The sequence below is a fragment of the Guyanagaster necrorhizus genome (genome assembly GCF_019112545.1).
Source record: "Guyanagaster necrorhizus MCA 3950 unplaced genomic scaffold BT62scaffold_7, whole genome shotgun sequence".
NCBI lineage: Eukaryota > Fungi > Basidiomycota > Agaricomycetes > Agaricales > Physalacriaceae > Guyanagaster > Guyanagaster necrorhizus.
Window position 1 is genome coordinate 1,006,765 of NW_025064886.1, and position 17,413 is coordinate 1,024,177.

Here is a 17,413-nt window from a genome sequence, read left to right on the forward strand (position 1 = left end):
GGCTTTTGCCGATTCTCCCTCGTGCCGTGCCGCGTTCAGCTAATCCGCTTCGACAATTCTCAACAATCTTCGTCACAAATAAACTGCAAGGGTCAGTGGTATCTTACAAATGCGCTTGCTGGCTCAGTCTCCCTCGGCGCAGGAATTTATGGCCATTCCTCAAGAACTGATGGATGTGATCATTGACTTCAATCACGACGACAATCAGGCATTGCGAGCATGCGCACTTGCATCTCGCGCCTTTGTTGCATCCAGTCAATTGCATCTTTTCTCTCGAATCAAGCTTATTCTTTCGGATTCTGCCGTCCGCGAGACTACACTTTGGAAGCTATCCGGTCATACATTCCAGAGATTCCACACCATGATCTTCGTATCACCTCACATTGCTCCTCTCGTAACTACGTTGGAGATATATTTCGACATCACCTACTGTCAACGCCCGACAGTCGATACGTCGATTTTCACTGCTGTCTTAACATCCCTTACGTCCTTGAAACGATATGTGTTATCAGCCGGCCTCGACTCCATAGATTTTAGAGGCTGCAGTGACGAGCCTCTTACTAGAGCGATTTTCAATGACGTTCCTGCCGCTGGCCTTGTAGAATTATGCCTTGACGGCGTAGAGTCCATTCCCTACGCTGACATTTTTTCAACGTCAGGGAAGTGGCCTTCGCTCAAAAGTCTTTCCATGCTATGGTCAAGCTTTCAGCAACAAGACGTTGTATGGGATCTTGCATCGTTAGAGTCCTTGAAGGTCGGGGGCCTTAACTCTTTCCTCTACTTCGAAGACTGGTTGTCGAAGAATAACTTCTGTTCAAAACTACGATGGAAGAAATTTGTAGCCGTCATAACGAGCCCTGATGACGTTCCTGTTGTCAGGACAGCGTTGAGTATTCCGACACCTTACCTTGAAGAAGTGGTCATTGATCATTCATTTCCAAGTAAATACGTCCTCTATTCCCAGAATTATCCCTGGTAACCAAACATCTTCAGTGGAGTCCACTGATCCCTCCATTGACCTTCGCACAGTTGCAAACCTGAGGTCTGTTCGGTTTATTTGTGGCGAATTTGGCAATGACGTGCCATGTCCATTGATGGGTCCCTCTGTTCAGAACATAATCATAGAGATTTGCCCGGAAAGCCGTGCAGTGGTTGATTTGTTCACGGGAGGGACGTTAAGTCATATCGACGTTTTCATTGAGGCACAGGATTTGCCCCTACTATCTCGTGTCGTGGTTGCGATTCATCTGTCGTCGACTCATTGTTCTCCCGCCGGTTGTCACTGTAGTAATCGGGATGAAGACTCTTCCTCTGATTCAAATGACCTTCTCACACTCAGAGGAAACATGCCCTTGTTGTCTAGAAAAGGCGTCCTGAATATCGTTGGAAAATCAAGTGAGTGTCGTTATCGTATCGCTTTGTTTTCACTGAGGAAAGCACAGAGCGTACTATATGGGGTGGAATGCTGCCTTAGAAAGTAGACCATCTGATGAAGTTCTTATACCTATGCGCAGTTTTCCCTTCTGTGCTATCATGTTTTATTTTGGGGCTTCGGAAATCTTCCTCTGCAAGGACGCGTTGGGAAGAGCAGTGATTGATATATAGTGTAGACATTCAGGCTGGCAGCTCTGCTGGCGACAAGTGATGTTCGCAATTATACATTTAGTGCATAATGATGTACAGCAGACTCTATAAACGCCTGCCCGATTCAAGGGTCCTTTTTACTCTTGCGCTTGTCACTTGAACTCCGTACGTGCTAGTACCTGGGTGTATTACGTAACGCAACTCAGACCCAAACAGAAAGAAATACGAAGTTCCATTTCTCACGTCGTTAAATAATTGACTCTCTCTTTCACCTCTACTATGCACCGTGGTGCAGGTTCCCGCAGCTCTCCCATATTCATTTCGGATGATGAATTCGACAATGAAAGCCCTCAAAGTGCACCTGGCTCTGTGCTCCTGGTGCAAGACCAGGCAAATGCATACTCGGAGAAATCATGGACTGCTGATAACCACGCTGGCAATTCGCAGCAGAGCAGTAATTCTCAGCCGGCAGGTATGCAGCCTACCCGTTCTATCATACCGCTTGCCTTGCTGACAGTGGGTACAGGACGCCCTGCGAGAAAACACAAAGCCAGGGCCGACCCCCCAACGCCCATGCCAGTTGCTGGACCGAACAAAATGGGGAATTCCAGTGGCGCGCAGCAATCCGAGTCCAAAAAGCGAAAACGAGAGCAGCGAACTGCTAGGAGGCGTCAAGAGCATACAGAGAAGAAGGCCCGTGTCGACGGATCGGCTCAGCTCATGGCACAAGCTATGGCTACTTGCCCACCCTCGTTTCCGCCTTTCCCCCCTACAACTGATATTCCACATCCGTTTTTTATGCATCCAGAGCCTTATGTCTACCCGCCTTTCTCTTATCAAGGTTTTTCGATGGGTCAACCCCTCAATGTCTCTACATCTGATTGGGTTAATTCTATGGCAAGCGTTGCGGAACCTCCCCCAGGCTCAATTGCTCCGATATGGAATATATACTCAGACATCTCACAGTGGCCTCAAATTTCACCACCGTCCGGAACACAACCTAGACCTACGCCGGCCCCTGCAGAACCACCACCACCGCCGCCATTACTCCCACCCGCACCCTCTTCATCGCTTCCAGATAAACCAAGGCTGCCCTCAAAGCCAAATACGAAGGTCAAACCCGCCCCCACAATGATTGGCATGCAGTCCGATCGTGATCCGGAGGGGAAACGGCGCACTTTCAGAGTCAAGCCCACCACTCACATGGATGCTGATTCAACCATCCGGTTCCCTTATAAACCAGACCCATCGTGCACGCTCGTCATGGATCAAATTCCAAAGATACATAGGAATATCAATTACATCCGAGCCTGGTGCAAGAGTGTGTCCGACTGTTCTCCGATCTTCGTTGCTGTAGAAGCCAGTAACGCCAATGCTATCATTGAGTTTCCTTCGGTCGAACTTGCTCGGAAGGCATGGGTCAGCCCCAGACTGGGCCCACCCAACACATCTGGTGCGACCATTAAGGGGGCGCCGAGGGAAGATCTCATTCGAGTGTGGTGGTATCTTGTCTCAGAACCTGCGTTGGAATTTACGATGAAAGAGTTAGAAGATGGTGAAATCGAAGACGTCGCCGCTATGAAGGAGGCAGCTAAGAAAGAGGCAGCTAAGGAAGCCCAGTTCCAAAGCCGGCGCGAGAAGAAGAGAGTGAAGAAGGCGATGAAGGAGGTGGAGGAAAAGCTAGTGCTAGAAAAAGCTAGCAAGACTTATGTTGATGTTTCCGAAGTCCATTCGCCTGCTTCTGCTCCTGTCCATGCTGCAGTGCTTACTTCATCTGTGACCACCCCTTCCGCATTTACGCCGTTCTCTCCCACGGTTCATCATCCTGCTCCTTCATTGCCACCGATACCTCAATTTTCTGCCACCGAGATTTTTCAGCAGAAGAACCCTCTTCCTCCTCAATCCGAACTCGCTTCGAATTGGCAGGCAGCGCCTATCGATACCGCTAAGATTTCCCCCCTGGACAGTGATCCTGGATCATCGCTGATGACGGCCAGCCCCGTCGGCACAAACGACATGGGACCACCTTCAGTACTCCACAGTTCGCTATCTTCCCAATCTGCAAGTCAATCAGAAGATATGGACGTCGATATTGATATGGAAGTCGAAACACCATCTAGCTATAATAATCCATCTCCTCCGTTGAGTTATGGACGTAGCTCAGTTCTTCACGCATCTAACGAAGACACCGCCACTATTCCCTCTTCTTCAGTGGCATCTTCGACTGTCTCATCCACCCCCCAAACGGCCTCATCGGTCACTACTCATTTGTCAGAGTCCAGCCACAATTTTTCCACACTCACACCTACATCTAACCTTGGATCACCTGCTGCGTCCGCTTCACCCACTCCTCCCCCTTCGGAGCCACGAGCCATGAAAAACGTGCCGAAAGGGCCTTCCTTCGTCTTCCGATCCATGGCTGTCAAACAAAAGGAACTGGAGGAACGAATCGCAAGGGAGCGAAATTCCATCGGTGGCGGGAAGATGGACATCGACGCACCTACACTAGTAACTCCTCCCGACTCGTCGACAAAACAGCTCATCGACAATATGGCAATGGAGGAGAAGTTACGCCAGTTAGTTTTAGCAAGTCAAAGAAGGAAGCAGAAGTCAACACTCATACCTACTCCCGTTGACGTTTCGATCTCTTCTGTCGTGCCTCGACCATTAGAAGATTTTGTGTCTGTGGGACCAGCCGTGGCGTTTATACCACCGCCTACAGTGCTGAATCCGGTGCCCAAGAAATCTGAAGCATCATCGCCCTCGGACAGTGCCCTCGACGACCTCGCCATTTCTTTCATTACTGAAACCATACAAACCCTCAAAACGCCGCACGAACGGCCTGCAGCGACACCGCCATTTTCCGCCGTTGGTTTCAAGCAGTCCTCAACCCAAGCTAGCGCCACTAAGCAAGAACTTGCTGCAAAACAGCGCCGTTTGGAGCAGCAAATAGCGGAAAGTAGGACTCTTATGGCGAAGCTAAGTTTAGCACATACAAAACAAGAGAAGGATGCCATCATGAGGTTGCTCAGGGAGACAAACCGGTGCGTTTGCGTTTCTTCGCGGGGTTGCTGGCAACTCGGCAATTCTGGCGTTGGCTGAGGGTTTATTTGTTTTGCTTGTTGCTGCAACTTTAGGGCCGCCGAAGAAGATTGTAACAAGTCAGCAAAACCGTTTGGCGTTCCCCCAAGACCCATAAAGAGTCCATGGCCTGAAGCTTCTTGGAATGGAATTCTCATTGTTAGCGACGACGAGGACGACGCCGATAGCGACGATGAAGGTTTGCTATGATGCGTTTTTCTTCATTTTCCACATTTTTGTTTCTGTTGTCTTGATTTATTTTTTCTTCTCTCTTCACCCCGTCTTTGGCGATCTTCGAGTGATGACTTGGATATGTTGGGCATGCGTCCAAGGAAGTTGATGTATATTCTCGCCATCAAACTGCATTTATTCTGAAAAAAACTTGTTAGGCACTACTCCCAGTGCCTCGTGCAAGATTTTGAAAGGTGTGCATGCAATTACTTATTTTTTTAACCAGATGAACTGTTTTTCCAGAATGATACAGTCACTGTGACCGTAGGGGTTCTCGGTTCCGATTACCCAGGTTTGTACGGTTTGTTGTCGGATGTATGTCTTGGGCTGTTAGCATGAGATGGCATTGGTTATTTTGCGTGCCGGATGGTCGCAAAGGAAACCTTGACTGTCGACTGCGGTGAAGGGAACGAAATACAATGGTTTTCTCTGCTGTGAATCGAAGTGATTGTCAGTGACTCGGTAGAACATTCCGACGCATTCCTCGGCACCTGCATAGAATAAATTTTGAGGGCTCTGGTCGTCTCTCGAATCATCTTGCCAAGTAAAATAGCTAACCTTCAGCGCTGAGCCATGGGTCCAGGCCCTGGCCAATAGTGAGAATGCGCGACCGAAAAAGTCGGTGAACTCGGATACTACATCGATGACATAAGCAGACGTCCCGTGGTTAAACAGCTACTTACAAAGGCTGCCACTCGCCCTTATCCGCTCACCACCACCAGCTCACAGAGTCAATTTTTCCTTTTAGCTCGTAAGTTTTCTCCCCTTCCCTTCCAAGCTGTATTGCGAACTCATCGTGCCTTTTATCGTCGCCCATCGCATTGAAATCGTCCTTGCTGTCGCCTCTATTGTCGCCGTCGTGATCTTGTGCGATTCCTGCGATCTTTCAGTCTTTCGTCGCCTCTTGGTATCGTCTGCAATGGCCCTCAAGCGCATTAACAAGGTATGCCTTACTGTTTCTTTTCAGGTCATTTCATCATCTCTGGAGTCGTTGCGATGCGGTTTCAGGGGCGGTGTTGCTCATATTCCGTTTCGTCGCCATTCAGGAATTGATTGACCTCGGCCGTGACCCGCCCTCGTCCTGCAGTGCTGGCCCCACTGGCGACAACATGTTCCAATGGCAAGCAACAATCATGGGACCTGTACGTAACTTGCGTTATCACCGCCACATCTATGCTCATCGTCTTCTCCCTCTCTCAGGGCGACTCACCTTACGCTGGTGGTGTTTTCTTCCTCTCCATCAGCTTCCCGACCGACTACCCCTTCAAGCCGCCCAAGGTCAGCTTCACGACCAAGATCTACCACCCGAACATCAATGCGAATGGTTCCATTTGCTTGGACATTCTGCGAGACCAGTGGTCCCCAGCGTTGACCATTTCGAAAGGTTTGTCGCTGACCAAATATGTATTCGATTGGAGACTGATATTGCTCGTGTGCCGCAGTTTTACTCTCGATTTGTTCGATGTTGACTGACCCTAATCCCGATGATCCCCTTGTGCCTGATATTGCTCACTTGTACAAGACCGATCGTACTCGCTACGAAGCAACGGCTAGGGAGTGGACCAGGAAGTACGTCTGGCGCTTATTTCTCTGTTTTCCGATGCTTATCGGTGTTCGAAGGTACGCTATGTAGCCGAGAGGCAATTTACATAACGGTTGTACTGTAGATTGGTCTCTTGTACATGTATACATATCAATTTGGTTTCTATTTTTCATCGCTCGTCGTTGTTATAGCACCCCTTCATCATTTCTTGCGACAATCAACAATTCATGCCTTTAACTGGTTACTTCTACCCCGCTACATCGTCCGAAACATTAGAGGCGAGTCAAACAAAAACTGAATTGTGTGCACGTTGTGCTTGGTGGGCGGTTTCTGTGGGAAAGCGCCCGTCGGGAGCACGACCCTGCATCGGCTGTGCGTCACTATCTCACTACTTTATGCCTAAACTGATTGGGATATCAAGAACTATGATTCACTCTAGATGCATGGCATTTATGTCGCCGTCTTGGGAAATCTGGTGCTCATCTGGACGACCTCTGTTGGCCTATCTGCTCGGGCTTATCTTCCATATCCATATCCATCAAGAGCGCTCTGCGATGTCGGCATTGTACAACGAATCATTAGACTTCACTTGCCTTGCCTCGAACCTCTCAGTCTCAGTCTTACCCCCTTTGAATTGGCACCACACAAACAATCTTTACACTCTATCCGGTCCAGAATCAAGCCGTCGGTATCTCTCCGTTGCTATGCTATGCACAAATTGATTTTCTGCTCAGCACAATTCTTTTGATTATCAGTTTGATACTTCACTTTATATACGGCGGATCTCTTCTCGTCTTCGATTCGAATCGTATTTTTATTTTGCTTCTTGATCTGCGTAGACTTCGAAAGTCCCGAACGCCACTCTCTGATACTATTATAGCAAACGCACACCGAGCTTAAATGAAACAGTAGTAAGCATCGCATTTAACAACTCGTCAACAAGCGAGCTATCACGAGTGGCTTTCTTGCTCGGGTTTTCGACTCATCTTTTTAGGTACCGGGATTTCTAGATTGGAAATCCCTCTTCTGTCTGGTTCTAACCGGGCCTGAATGAACATGACTTGAGTCATTTACTGTTTGGAAGCGGCCTTTGAAACTTATCGTTTCTGAACCATCTGGGTGGGCTCTGTTGGCTTGATATGCAGATTAGCAAGCCCATGCACAGAACTATAAAGGGCGCGTTTTTACTCCCGCATCACCATTCATCGGGTCATATCTTCGAGTATTCCGTTCGACAGTCCTTTCTAGGCTTCCTGTCGTCGGTATTTAAACCCCCTCATTCTTCCAGCATTGCCATCTCTTTGTCTTGCCCTCTCCATCGTCTTTAGAGTCTAATTCTCCCTCGATGTCTTTTAACGATATTTATGGCGGGTGGGGGCAAGGGCCTGCACCTTCAATGTTCGGTGCTCTTCCTTACCCAACCCCTCCCGGCCCCGCCAATTACGTGACCTTTTACCTCACGTCGTTCAACCCTTCGGTACTGAATTGCACCGTCATTGGACCCCAACAACGTCCCTTCTTTGCCTTTATCACGGACTCCAATATGCCTACCTACACCGTGCTTAAAGACGCGAAGGACAGGAACATCGCCCTTGTCGAGTGGCAACCGCATCCACTGGTTGAGCTACGTGGAGTCATATCCAAGCAAAAAGTCAAAGACTGGTTGCGACTGTCTCAGGACAAGGCGTACGTATCCGTTCCCAACTTCTCTTGCCAAAGACAGAATACTCACTGTTGACCTCATGCGTAGTTCCAGGACGATGGATGTCTGCGGGACGCGTTATCTGTGGATTCCGCGAGAGCAATACATTAATGTCGTTTCTTTGGCTATTAGCGCCGGAAAACCGTGTACTGATGTCATGTCTGCGCAGCTTTATTCGAGCGGGTCGTCTTCCCGTCTGCTCGCGAGGATCTGCCGTGGTCATGGAACAATCACCCTTGACATAGCCGCAGAAGCTATGCAACTGGGACTACTTGATGCAACTATTATTGCCACCATGCTCCTACAGTGTGGGCAGAATATTGATTGACTTGGAGTATTTCATTTCTCGGAGAAGGGAACAGTATGCCTTCTTTTATTTTCTGGTCTGACCAAATGAGAGTCGGGATCTAGCTTTATCACCTGTTATCCATCTGAAACACTAGAGGAACTTATCAACAAACCTTCACTTCTTATATACCACCACTTGGGGTATTTGTTCCATAGTCTTCTTTTTTTTTTGAACTGTTGTTATTCCAAATGGGACCCTGATGTTCGATGCCTGTGCTCCAGAGATTTCATCAGAGATCCGAGTACAAAGTTTTCCCGTTCCGACCACGGATTCCGGACTCAGTTTCTGTCAGTATGTTATTCAAAAGTAAAGCTCGCTTGGAACATTAAAACGCCATGTCTTCAATCTAATGGCATATCGAGCTGTCCTTATTTTGCACATGCCAGTGGCTTAGATGCAGCATCCGAGAACTGTTTGAAGTTGATAGAAAATCAAGCGACCTATCCCTTCGAAACGAAATACTAAAGGAGATGCAAAGCCAACGAGAATTAATTTCTGAGTTGTTGAGTTTGTGATGTCACAAGACCGCGTCCGGATCTGATTTCTCACGCCACAAGAGCTGGCACCTCTGTTTCCTACATTCACCAGATGGTAGACTTTTTTTGTCCTTCTCCATCGCAGCTTCATCACTGACAGAATCTTATCAACTTCTCGCTAGGCAGAATGGTATCCGCTATGGGATGGTCTGTTAAGGATATCCGCGGTCCGAACAGGGTAACCGGAATACTGAAGGACTTCCTCTAGAAGGTGCGTATAGGGCAAGCTCGCGTGTTTTTCTATTCTAATACTCTAAATCTTCCCAAATGATGTGCCTGTCTGTTGTATGAAGCAGTCGGTAGTATTTGACTCCACCAGTTCGTTGGCTACCGCATCTTCACATGCCTTTCGTTGACTCCCAAGTCATATGGATGGAGCCCCTCAACGTGTGGCTTGCTGATTCCTATCGAGCCTTTTCTTGTGCCCTAGTTATCATATGCTCACCGAAGTATCACCGCCTGGGTCAAGTATTAACAGCGAAATACTGCGCCGTTGACGCGGGTAGTTTGAGACCATCACATACATCACGTGAAGATGACTGGATTACAGGCGTAGGCAGTCTAATAATGGATAGACCGCTGCGAGTCAATTACCGGTAACGTCCCTATGCAACCAAGGATTAAATACTATTTGGTTTACATTCATCTTAGTGACACTGTTTTTATGCCTGTACCTTTCCTACGTGGTCCCGTTTCTCGTAAGATCATGGGTAATAATATCGAAAGCCTTACCTTTCATACTTTTTTGCTGGTCAAAGCATTAGATGCATTTTTTCGGTTCTTGACTGTGCTATCACAAGCTTGTTTGTTCGAAACGATCATCAGCTGAACGACGCGCCTTGTGGTTTGAGGACCTCAAACTATATGCGTTTCCCTTAGGGTTTTTCACTGGTGACTTTGGTAACCTCGTTTGGGTCAATTGAAAACATGTTTGGCTGGTCAGGTAATTGCGATGCATAAAAGGTGTCCTACCCGTTCTCAGCTACCTGGAAACCAGTCCAATCTCTTCTTCATACGGTCTCATGCCTTCCCTCACTAGCAGCGTCTTAGTCGCCCTCTTTTCTTCACTTGCCTCCCCAGTGGCTAGTGTAAGTTACTCCCAGACCGATAGCTTTGTAGGGTCCCAGTTCAACAGTGGCTTCACATATGAAGCCATTGCTGACCCAACCAACGGCTGTGTGTATGTCCTTTGGACCCAATAGTTTTATATACTCGTCTCTGACCCTTCCTGTAATCTAGAAATTATGTCAACGCTGCCACTGCAGCCAGCCAGAATCTGACCTACGCGTCTGATGATACTTTCATTTTGCGCTCGGACTTCACGACTGTGTTATCAGCCACTGGTCCTGGACGTAACTCCGTTAGACTGCAATCGAACGAACAATATGGAAGCAACACGGTGATGGTGTAAGTATACTTACAACGCGGTTTCGTGATCTTCAGGAGTTCATTTATTTTTTAAGTTTCAACATTCGTCATATGCCGCAAGGCTGCGGGTGGATATCTTTGCGCTTCGAACTAGTACATAACTTCTTATGTGTTTCAATATAGTACTTGGCCTGCAGTATGGACTTTTGCTGATCCGTGGCCAACGATGGTAAGCTCTGGGCGGCAGGCTTCGACAACTGTATTCACCAGTTTCTAAAAGGGAGAGATCGATATTCTGGAAGGGGTTAATGATCAGACATATAATCAGGCAACTTTGCACACCTCTCCAGGTGTGTTCATATTCTCTTCGAAATTTCATTCGCGTCTTACAGCGCTGCATAAGGTTGTACAATGCCAACTTCTCGGAACGAAACTGGTAATGATTAGTTTTTGATCTGATCTAATCTTCTCACGATCTGATAGGAGTTGCTCTCACCTATGATTGTGACACTGCAGTCAATGGAAACTCCGGCTGCGGTGTTCAAATTCAGAACGCGCTTAGCTACGGACCACCCTTTAATGACAATGGTGGAGGATGGCGAGTTAATTTCTCTTCGAATTGCGTTATCTTGGGCGAGAACATCTTTTATTTAGGTACGCTGTCGAACGGACTGATACTTTCATCAAGATTTGGTTTTGGGCTCGAAACAATAACAACGTCCCAGCCGATGTCCAAGATGGAAACCCCAGTGTTGATACCGATGCCTGGGTATGTGTTGGTACTAGCAACACGTCCTAGCAATCTTTGAACCTCGGGCAGGGCATTCCTTTTGCATACTTCCCGGACACCTCATGCTCGATAAGCGACCACTTCGGTGCTCACAACATCATCATCAACTGTGAGCAGTTACCCGGCTGGTGATTATGATTATGCTCTGATAGGATGATCTTTTCATGTAGTGACGTTCTGTGAGTGAAAGCGGTGGATGTTCTCTAAGAGGCTATCTTTCTTACACTAGCTTGTACGTGACTGAATAGGTGGTGATTGGGCAGGATCTGTATACTCGGACTCCAGCTGCCCATCAACCTGCGTTGGTAAGCCGTCTTTGCTCTCGTGTTCTGATGTCATCTGATCGCTTACTAGACTATGTCGACAACAATCCCGCAGCCTTCATTGATGCCTATTTCGATTTTGCATGGGTCAAAGTGTACGGGTAGACAACTTCTTTGCACTCGTTCACGACCGATATCAATGAATGTATAGTATAATGCAAGATTGCGTCCGGCTTCGCATAGTTTCCCTTTCATGAAACATTCGACTGGCGGAGGCGATATCGTGGGCTCAGAGTTACTGTTACGGCGTTATTTTCTTGGCCTCAACGATATACATCTTGGCACTGGCGTTGCGAAGCACGGAGGCTGTGTTGATTTTTCACTATGGGTGGCGTTAATGCGGGATTGACAAGTGAAAGCCTCAGTAGTACTCAAGACTCGGTGCCGTTGGCAGTCCCTCGAAGCTTGTGTGCCCTCTTGATCTAGTTCGGAACAAATTTTCCTTCACAGCACCCACGCAAAGACATGGTCAATTCCCGTACCGTTCTCGTCGATGACAATCTCTTGAAGTACAATCCCTCCATCGGCTCCTCCCAATGGGGCACAGGGGAGGGCCATACCAGTCAGTTTATCAATGACAGTACACATGACGCGGCGCGCAGCGGGCTCTCTTTTGCCTACTCGTTCTATGGTATGTTTTATGTCTATCAGACTTGCATTTTTCAACGCAAGTCGCTTTCAGGAACATCTCTTGCGTGGAGCGGCGTTCTTTGGGAAACGGAAGATGTGTCCTTCTCTATCTCTGTTGATAACGAAAACGCGACGACGTGTAACGCCAGTGGCGGTGATGAAGAGTCGAACATATACAAACAACTTTGCCAAGCCAGTGGTCTAAGCAACAGCGCCCATACGGTCAACGTTACATGCAGAGGCATCGACTCGGAATCGCCTGTATCCATCGACTATGTCACGTATACTGTCGATACAGACTCTGACTCTGATGTCCCACCGGGACTTTCTCCCGGCGTGTTCATACTCATCGATGATAGCGATTCCTTGATCAGCTACAACGGCTCGTGGTCACAGAACTCGGATGATACCTTCAAGACGAACGGTTCAGGTGATTCAATCATTTTCACTCCCTACGGAGGCGGTGTACATAGGAGCAACTCCGCCGGCAGCAGATTTACTTTTCGATTCTCTGGTACGTCTCTCACGCGAACACATTTTGCCCGTTCTCTCAACTCTTGTTTTGCTTATAGGTAGCGCTGTATCAGTATATGGTGTTCAGCAATCGGCGAGTGGGAGTCTTGCCGTATCTTTTGAGATCGACGGTTCATCTCAAGATGGGTTTAATGTCACTGGAAGTGGCGACAACGATATCGCATTGGCAAATCTTCCTTTGCTCAGTGCGGCAGGTCTCTCCTCGGGAGACCATGAGGTGGCTGTTAATCTGACCGAGATCTCCGGGGATCAGGTATTCGAGTTGGATTACATTCTTTACGAGCCAATATATGGGAAAAGTGAAGATATTGGCACTTCTTCCATTGGATCAGGATCGTCTACATCAGAACCAATCCCAACAGGAACAACAAGATCGTCAGATGACGGGGGCCCTAAGAACAACACCGGTACCATCGTCGGCGCTGTTTTGGCATCTCTCGTTGCGTTGGCTGTACTATCGAGTCTTCTTTATTGGTGCTGGAAGCGAAGACACTGTGCAGGCAGTGATTTCCAGATCGATGGAACGAACGAAGCGTTTCAATACAAAGTCGGTGCGTTTGTTATTCCATTTCATCTTCAATCTGGTGGTGTTCAAATTTACATACTAGTCTCGACGGCTGAGTCATCGGAAGGAGGTATGGCAGGGGTGACTATCCCACCGCCTGCTCTGATTGCGCCTTCTACAAGTCCGGAATCATCTTCCCGGGACGTTCCATTCTTTGACGACCCAAATGGTCCTAGCCACGATCAACCACGCGCGTACGATACAAACAGCACTGACGCACGCTTATTGTCTGCATCCAGCAGTCCATATACACAAATGACTGGCACGCCAATAGTCCGTGCTTTCAATAGCGTTGCCTATAGCCCACCCACACTATCAAGAGATATTTCATTTGCACAAGGACAAATCCTACCGACCCACCATCTCAACACGACGTTATCCAATACACAGATAGATCCAGAAGAGGACGTCTATACGATCAGAATGCCGGGTACAAGTGGCCGAAGAATTTTATCGCATAGGATTGATGATGATTCACCTCCTGTTCCAACAAAAGCCATAACAGGGACTACGCGCTGTAGGTTGTTCCGTATGGTTCTTTTGGTCCTATCTTAATGGCCGCAGTGTCTCTTCCCCCGGATAGGGATGTCATCGCCTCCCAATTAGCAACTTTCGAAAAGATCAAACCACCCTCCCCAGAACGTAGCACTTCGCATGCCCCCAGCGCATTCCCTTCAACCGACTTCAACCCTGTTCCTTCTCAGATCACGAAGTTGGATGAAGTCTACGCCAACAGAAGACGTAGCTTGGACGATCCAAGCCTTGGTGCAACATCAACGGGGCCTTGTCAGGGAATTCACTCGGAGAGCAACGGTGGAACAGGGAAAGGGGCAGTATCGGCCGCAGACGAAGTCCTCCCTTCGCAAGCTGCGAAGCTAGAAGAAATACAGAACAATTTACAACAAAACATCCGAAACATGAGTCCCGTCGGCACCTTGTCGCCCACACCGTCAGCTTCCCTGCTATCGTCTTTCAGCTCTGCAGTTGCCTCCCAAGTGGCTATCCTTACCAAAAGGCGAGAGGTGATGCAGCCTTCTGTAGGGCCGTTCTCTGGCTCTGAGTCTAGTCACAGTGCTACGACACCTGCATCTGATGCACATGATCAGGGTGGCGAGACGCAGGACCTGGAGGAAGAGGAACCGGTTGCCGAGCTTCGGCGAAGAAATGAGATGTTGGTGAGGGAGATTGCGAGATTGTCCGACCTTCCGCCACCTGCGTATACTGACTCTTCTTCTCCATGACACTGTGCTTGCACTTGGACTATTTACGTTCGTTCTCTGCTAATATTTATGGACAGATGGGGACCCTGGTAAACCATGATGCTTAATATATCTTTGTGCTGCGTACCGTTGCCAGGTACAGTCACGACCTAGTACGACGATGGGTACTATAGTCTGCCTGCAAATAGCATGGCTTCCAATTGTTCCCCATTTTATTTTATTTTTTTGCAACAGGTCAAAGGCGGCGTGGCATGTTGAATTTGCCAGCAGGACTAGAACGAGTATATATATGATCGACGTGGGGTGGTATCTCACGGTCCTTTTCTGACGGTCTTCTATTATTTGATGGCTCCTTCGTTGGAAATTAGCTCCCGAAATAAAAGTCGAGACGTCAGAATGCGGTTATAAAGCGCCGTTCTCTTTTTCTTATATTCCTTTGCCTTCATTTTCACCATCCCACTCGCACCAATGATGACCAACATATTTACTTTCCTTTCTGTTTTCGCCGCTTTCCAAACTATCCTTTCACTACCTCTCAATGAGCCTGATACTCTATACATGAACGAACTGCAGTATCCGTTTAGATTGCGCGGCGCGCAGCCGTCAACGGACACGAACCTCAGAGAGCCACTGCCAAAGTCGGAAACTCATTCATTCCTCCCGCTTCTGCATGAGGCTCCGAGAAGAATGAGAAAAACGACATGTGCGTCTGCTATCCCCCCTTTGAATTGATGCCATTAAGTAACATGTATTTCCATCTGCAGTCGTCTCTTCAGTACCGACATGGTAAAGAATGTCTTGATGCAACCATTGATGAATGTTGAATAACTTGCCTCACAGGTCCTCGACTGGTTATATCGCCATCTACGAAAGACACGGCCTTCAGCGACTAGTAGGTTATGTTGATGGCCACAAGGTCATACATACGAAAGAAGCTGCTCCACGGTACACCTACACCGCGTATGGGTACGGAGGAGAAGTCTATGATCCGGTACGCTTGGTGCCCTTTCTCACGAGCCACGAATTCAACTGATAATTCTCCTAGAACAAGGATGAAAAGATGTGCATCACTGCAGGTTTTTTCGGTCAATCTCTCAGACCTGGATTGAAGAAGTAGGTGGCATTAAATTTCTAGGAAGACCGCGCCAACATTAAACTTTCGCTAGTTTTCATCTAGCTCGGACCACGCAAGTGACCGGTTCGTCCCTTTGCTATCTTTCGGCTGGGTGTAGGCACTGGCTAACTTTGGGCCATAGCATACCCAGGGAACACGCTAACTTTTGATACGAATACAGGGACGTATATTGAGACAAATGTCGTTAGTACCTTTCTCAGTGTTGTCAATTTTGTTAATTAAAGGATCGTTCCAGTTCTTCCTGGACCCTTCGACGTATGAACTGTCTGCCGAGTGGACAAATTCCGATGGCAGTACGTGCTGTCTTTGAAAATGCCAAAATATTATGCTCCATGCTCAACTTTGATTGCAGGTCACCCTACGACGTATATTTTTGTCCATGACGAACGAATTTACTATACAGGTGATGTCCACGCTGTCCAACAATCCTTGTATATAGATATGACACGAGCGGTACGACCATTGTCATCCTGCTGCCATCTGTTTGATCAGTTTTGTTTTTAGGTCTTCAAATGGATAGAAACTGGTTCATAGAAATAAATCGCTGCCTCCCATTGTTATTCATCCACTCACATATCCTTACATCGGACTATTTACTTACTGGGACAGTACAACGTGTATCAAGCATTTAATCATGTATTTTTACAACATTGCGGCATACTAACGACAATTCAGTGGTAATAAGGGGATACATTAGCAGTCCACTCTACGCCACCATTACAAGTGTCCGTAGAAATACATCAATTATACATACTATAGGCGCCCTACAAGTATCCACCAAAGAATGCTAGGGATTATATCTGAGGAACGAACATCGGGAAAAATGGATGACACTCACAGTACTTCGCGGAGTACTTCACCGTGATAGGTTCTGATCCTGGGGTACACTGCGGAACACTTTATGAGCAATCAACACGTAGTATGGAAGAGAACGCCTACTGAAGCAGGTGGCTGCCCGGCTCTCGTATCGGTCCGGTACACCTCATCCGCAAGTTTTCCCAAGATCCTATCCAGGGACAACCAGTCGACATCCTGGCTCCCAGTAGGCGCAGGGCTCATTGCTGTCACCTTAGCCACCACGAACGCCTCTGGATTACCGGTCGAAGCAGTAAAATCCCACTTTGGACTGATCCCGGTCCCAGTTATGGGATTGATGATAAATAAATGCTCGCCCAAAAGAGTGAGTCCGTGTGGAATGTCACGGGCAGAAGTCGAGTTTGACTTGTCCCAAGCGGCCAGAAGGATGTCCTGGATGCTGTCGAAGAGAGATGTGCCGTAAAGACAGGAGATGTCGAAAATGGATGCCACGGCGCCGACGTTTCTGCGGGTTTATGAGTTCGTGTCAGAAATAGTAATAATACATACTGGAAACTAACGTATAAGTGCCCTCTTCCGAGCAGGTATAGTTCTGCGTCCCCACACCGACAGTGAGGTGAGTAGGAGGTTCGCTTGGTGGCGGAAGCTTCACCCCTGGAGGCAGGACGAGTTTGGCTTCAGAGATATCACAGCTGCTTCCTGGTTGGTGGTGATATGGAGCACCCAGAGCAGGGAAACCGAGAAATAGACCAACCAGGATAGACCTGAACATTATTTGAAGGCAAGAAATAGAGGGTCCATGGAGAGACGAGTCTTGACTTATAAACTATCCACTGAGATTCGCCAAGACTGAAGATCGGAGGGTGCGATGCTCAATGCACTGCAGAGCTCCGACCTCCCCGGGACTCTTAGGCAAAGAAAACGAGTGGACAAGTTTTGCAATGCCGATTCCAATAGTAAGAGCACCAAGTATAGGCCGAAACTGCAAAGATAACGGCAATAGCCT

At 47.9% G+C, this 17,413-nt stretch overlaps 8 protein-coding genes across 8 annotated transcripts; 7 read left to right on the forward strand and 1 right to left on the reverse strand.

The window, feature by feature from the left end:
* On the forward strand, nt 1-1,305 carry BT62DRAFT_722569 (uncharacterized protein). Its single transcript, XM_043182019.1, has 4 exons — nt 1-91; nt 143-941; nt 994-1,042; nt 1,113-1,305. The coding sequence occupies exons 2-4, from the start codon at nt 149-151 to the stop codon at nt 1,117-1,119; spliced, it is 849 nt and encodes a 282-aa protein (XP_043042204.1). The 5' UTR covers nt 1-91; nt 143-148; the 3' UTR covers nt 1,120-1,305.
* A 494-nt stretch (nt 1,306-1,799) lies between these two features.
* On the forward strand, nt 1,800-5,051 carry BT62DRAFT_722716 (uncharacterized protein). Its single transcript, XM_043182020.1, has 3 exons — nt 1,800-2,056; nt 2,111-4,628; nt 4,722-5,051. Exons 1-3 carry the CDS (start codon nt 1,864-1,866, stop codon nt 4,873-4,875), a joined length of 2,865 nt encoding a protein of 954 aa, XP_043042205.1. The 5' UTR covers nt 1,800-1,863; the 3' UTR covers nt 4,876-5,051.
* A 735-nt stretch (nt 5,052-5,786) lies between these two features.
* Nucleotides 5,787-6,674, forward strand: BT62DRAFT_965228 (ubiquitin-conjugating enzyme). The gene is made up of 5 exons (XM_043188760.1): nt 5,787-5,839; nt 5,943-6,038; nt 6,097-6,280; nt 6,339-6,465; nt 6,517-6,674. The coding sequence occupies exons 1-5, from the start codon at nt 5,816-5,818 to the stop codon at nt 6,527-6,529; spliced, it is 444 nt and encodes a 147-aa protein (XP_043042206.1). The 5' UTR covers nt 5,787-5,815; the 3' UTR covers nt 6,530-6,674.
* A 918-nt stretch (nt 6,675-7,592) lies between these two features.
* Nucleotides 7,593-8,630, forward strand: BT62DRAFT_965229 (uncharacterized protein). The gene is made up of 3 exons (XM_043188761.1): nt 7,593-8,125; nt 8,190-8,253; nt 8,311-8,630. Exons 1-3 carry the CDS (start codon nt 7,785-7,787, stop codon nt 8,467-8,469), a joined length of 564 nt encoding a protein of 187 aa, XP_043042207.1. The 5' UTR covers nt 7,593-7,784; the 3' UTR covers nt 8,470-8,630.
* A 1,185-nt stretch (nt 8,631-9,815) lies between these two features.
* BT62DRAFT_722804 (2 beta-glucanase) lies at nt 9,816-11,792 on the forward strand. Its single transcript, XM_043182021.1, has 12 exons — nt 9,816-10,206; nt 10,266-10,433; nt 10,490-10,522; nt 10,578-10,623; nt 10,675-10,744; nt 10,798-10,830; nt 10,878-10,992; nt 11,049-11,163; nt 11,215-11,293; nt 11,355-11,363; nt 11,433-11,489; nt 11,539-11,792. The coding sequence occupies exons 1-12, from the start codon at nt 10,049-10,051 to the stop codon at nt 11,610-11,612; spliced, it is 957 nt and encodes a 318-aa protein (XP_043042208.1). The 5' UTR covers nt 9,816-10,048; the 3' UTR covers nt 11,613-11,792.
* On the forward strand, nt 11,793-14,051 carry BT62DRAFT_722904 (uncharacterized protein). The gene is made up of 4 exons (XM_043182022.1): nt 11,793-12,138; nt 12,190-12,651; nt 12,710-13,222; nt 13,280-14,051. The coding sequence occupies exons 1-4, from the start codon at nt 11,973-11,975 to the stop codon at nt 13,789-13,791; spliced, it is 1,653 nt and encodes a 550-aa protein (XP_043042209.1). The 5' UTR covers nt 11,793-11,972; the 3' UTR covers nt 13,792-14,051.
* A 740-nt stretch (nt 14,052-14,791) lies between these two features.
* BT62DRAFT_1074257 (uncharacterized protein) lies at nt 14,792-16,378 on the forward strand. Its single transcript, XM_043178997.1, has 9 exons — nt 14,792-15,159; nt 15,221-15,242; nt 15,297-15,447; nt 15,502-15,569; nt 15,623-15,654; nt 15,713-15,774; nt 15,827-15,884; nt 15,944-16,044; nt 16,096-16,378. Exons 1-9 carry the CDS (start codon nt 14,925-14,927, stop codon nt 16,123-16,125), a joined length of 759 nt encoding a protein of 252 aa, XP_043042210.1. The 5' UTR covers nt 14,792-14,924; the 3' UTR covers nt 16,126-16,378.
* Nucleotides 16,345-17,179, reverse strand: BT62DRAFT_918266 (uncharacterized protein; the record flags this gene model as incomplete). Its single annotated transcript, XM_043184079.1, has 4 exons — nt 16,345-16,391; nt 16,430-16,478; nt 16,531-16,912; nt 16,968-17,179. 4 exons carry the CDS (start codon nt 17,177-17,179, stop codon nt 16,345-16,347), a joined length of 690 nt encoding a protein of 229 aa, XP_043042211.1.
* Between the last annotated feature and the right edge of the window lie 234 nt (nt 17,180-17,413).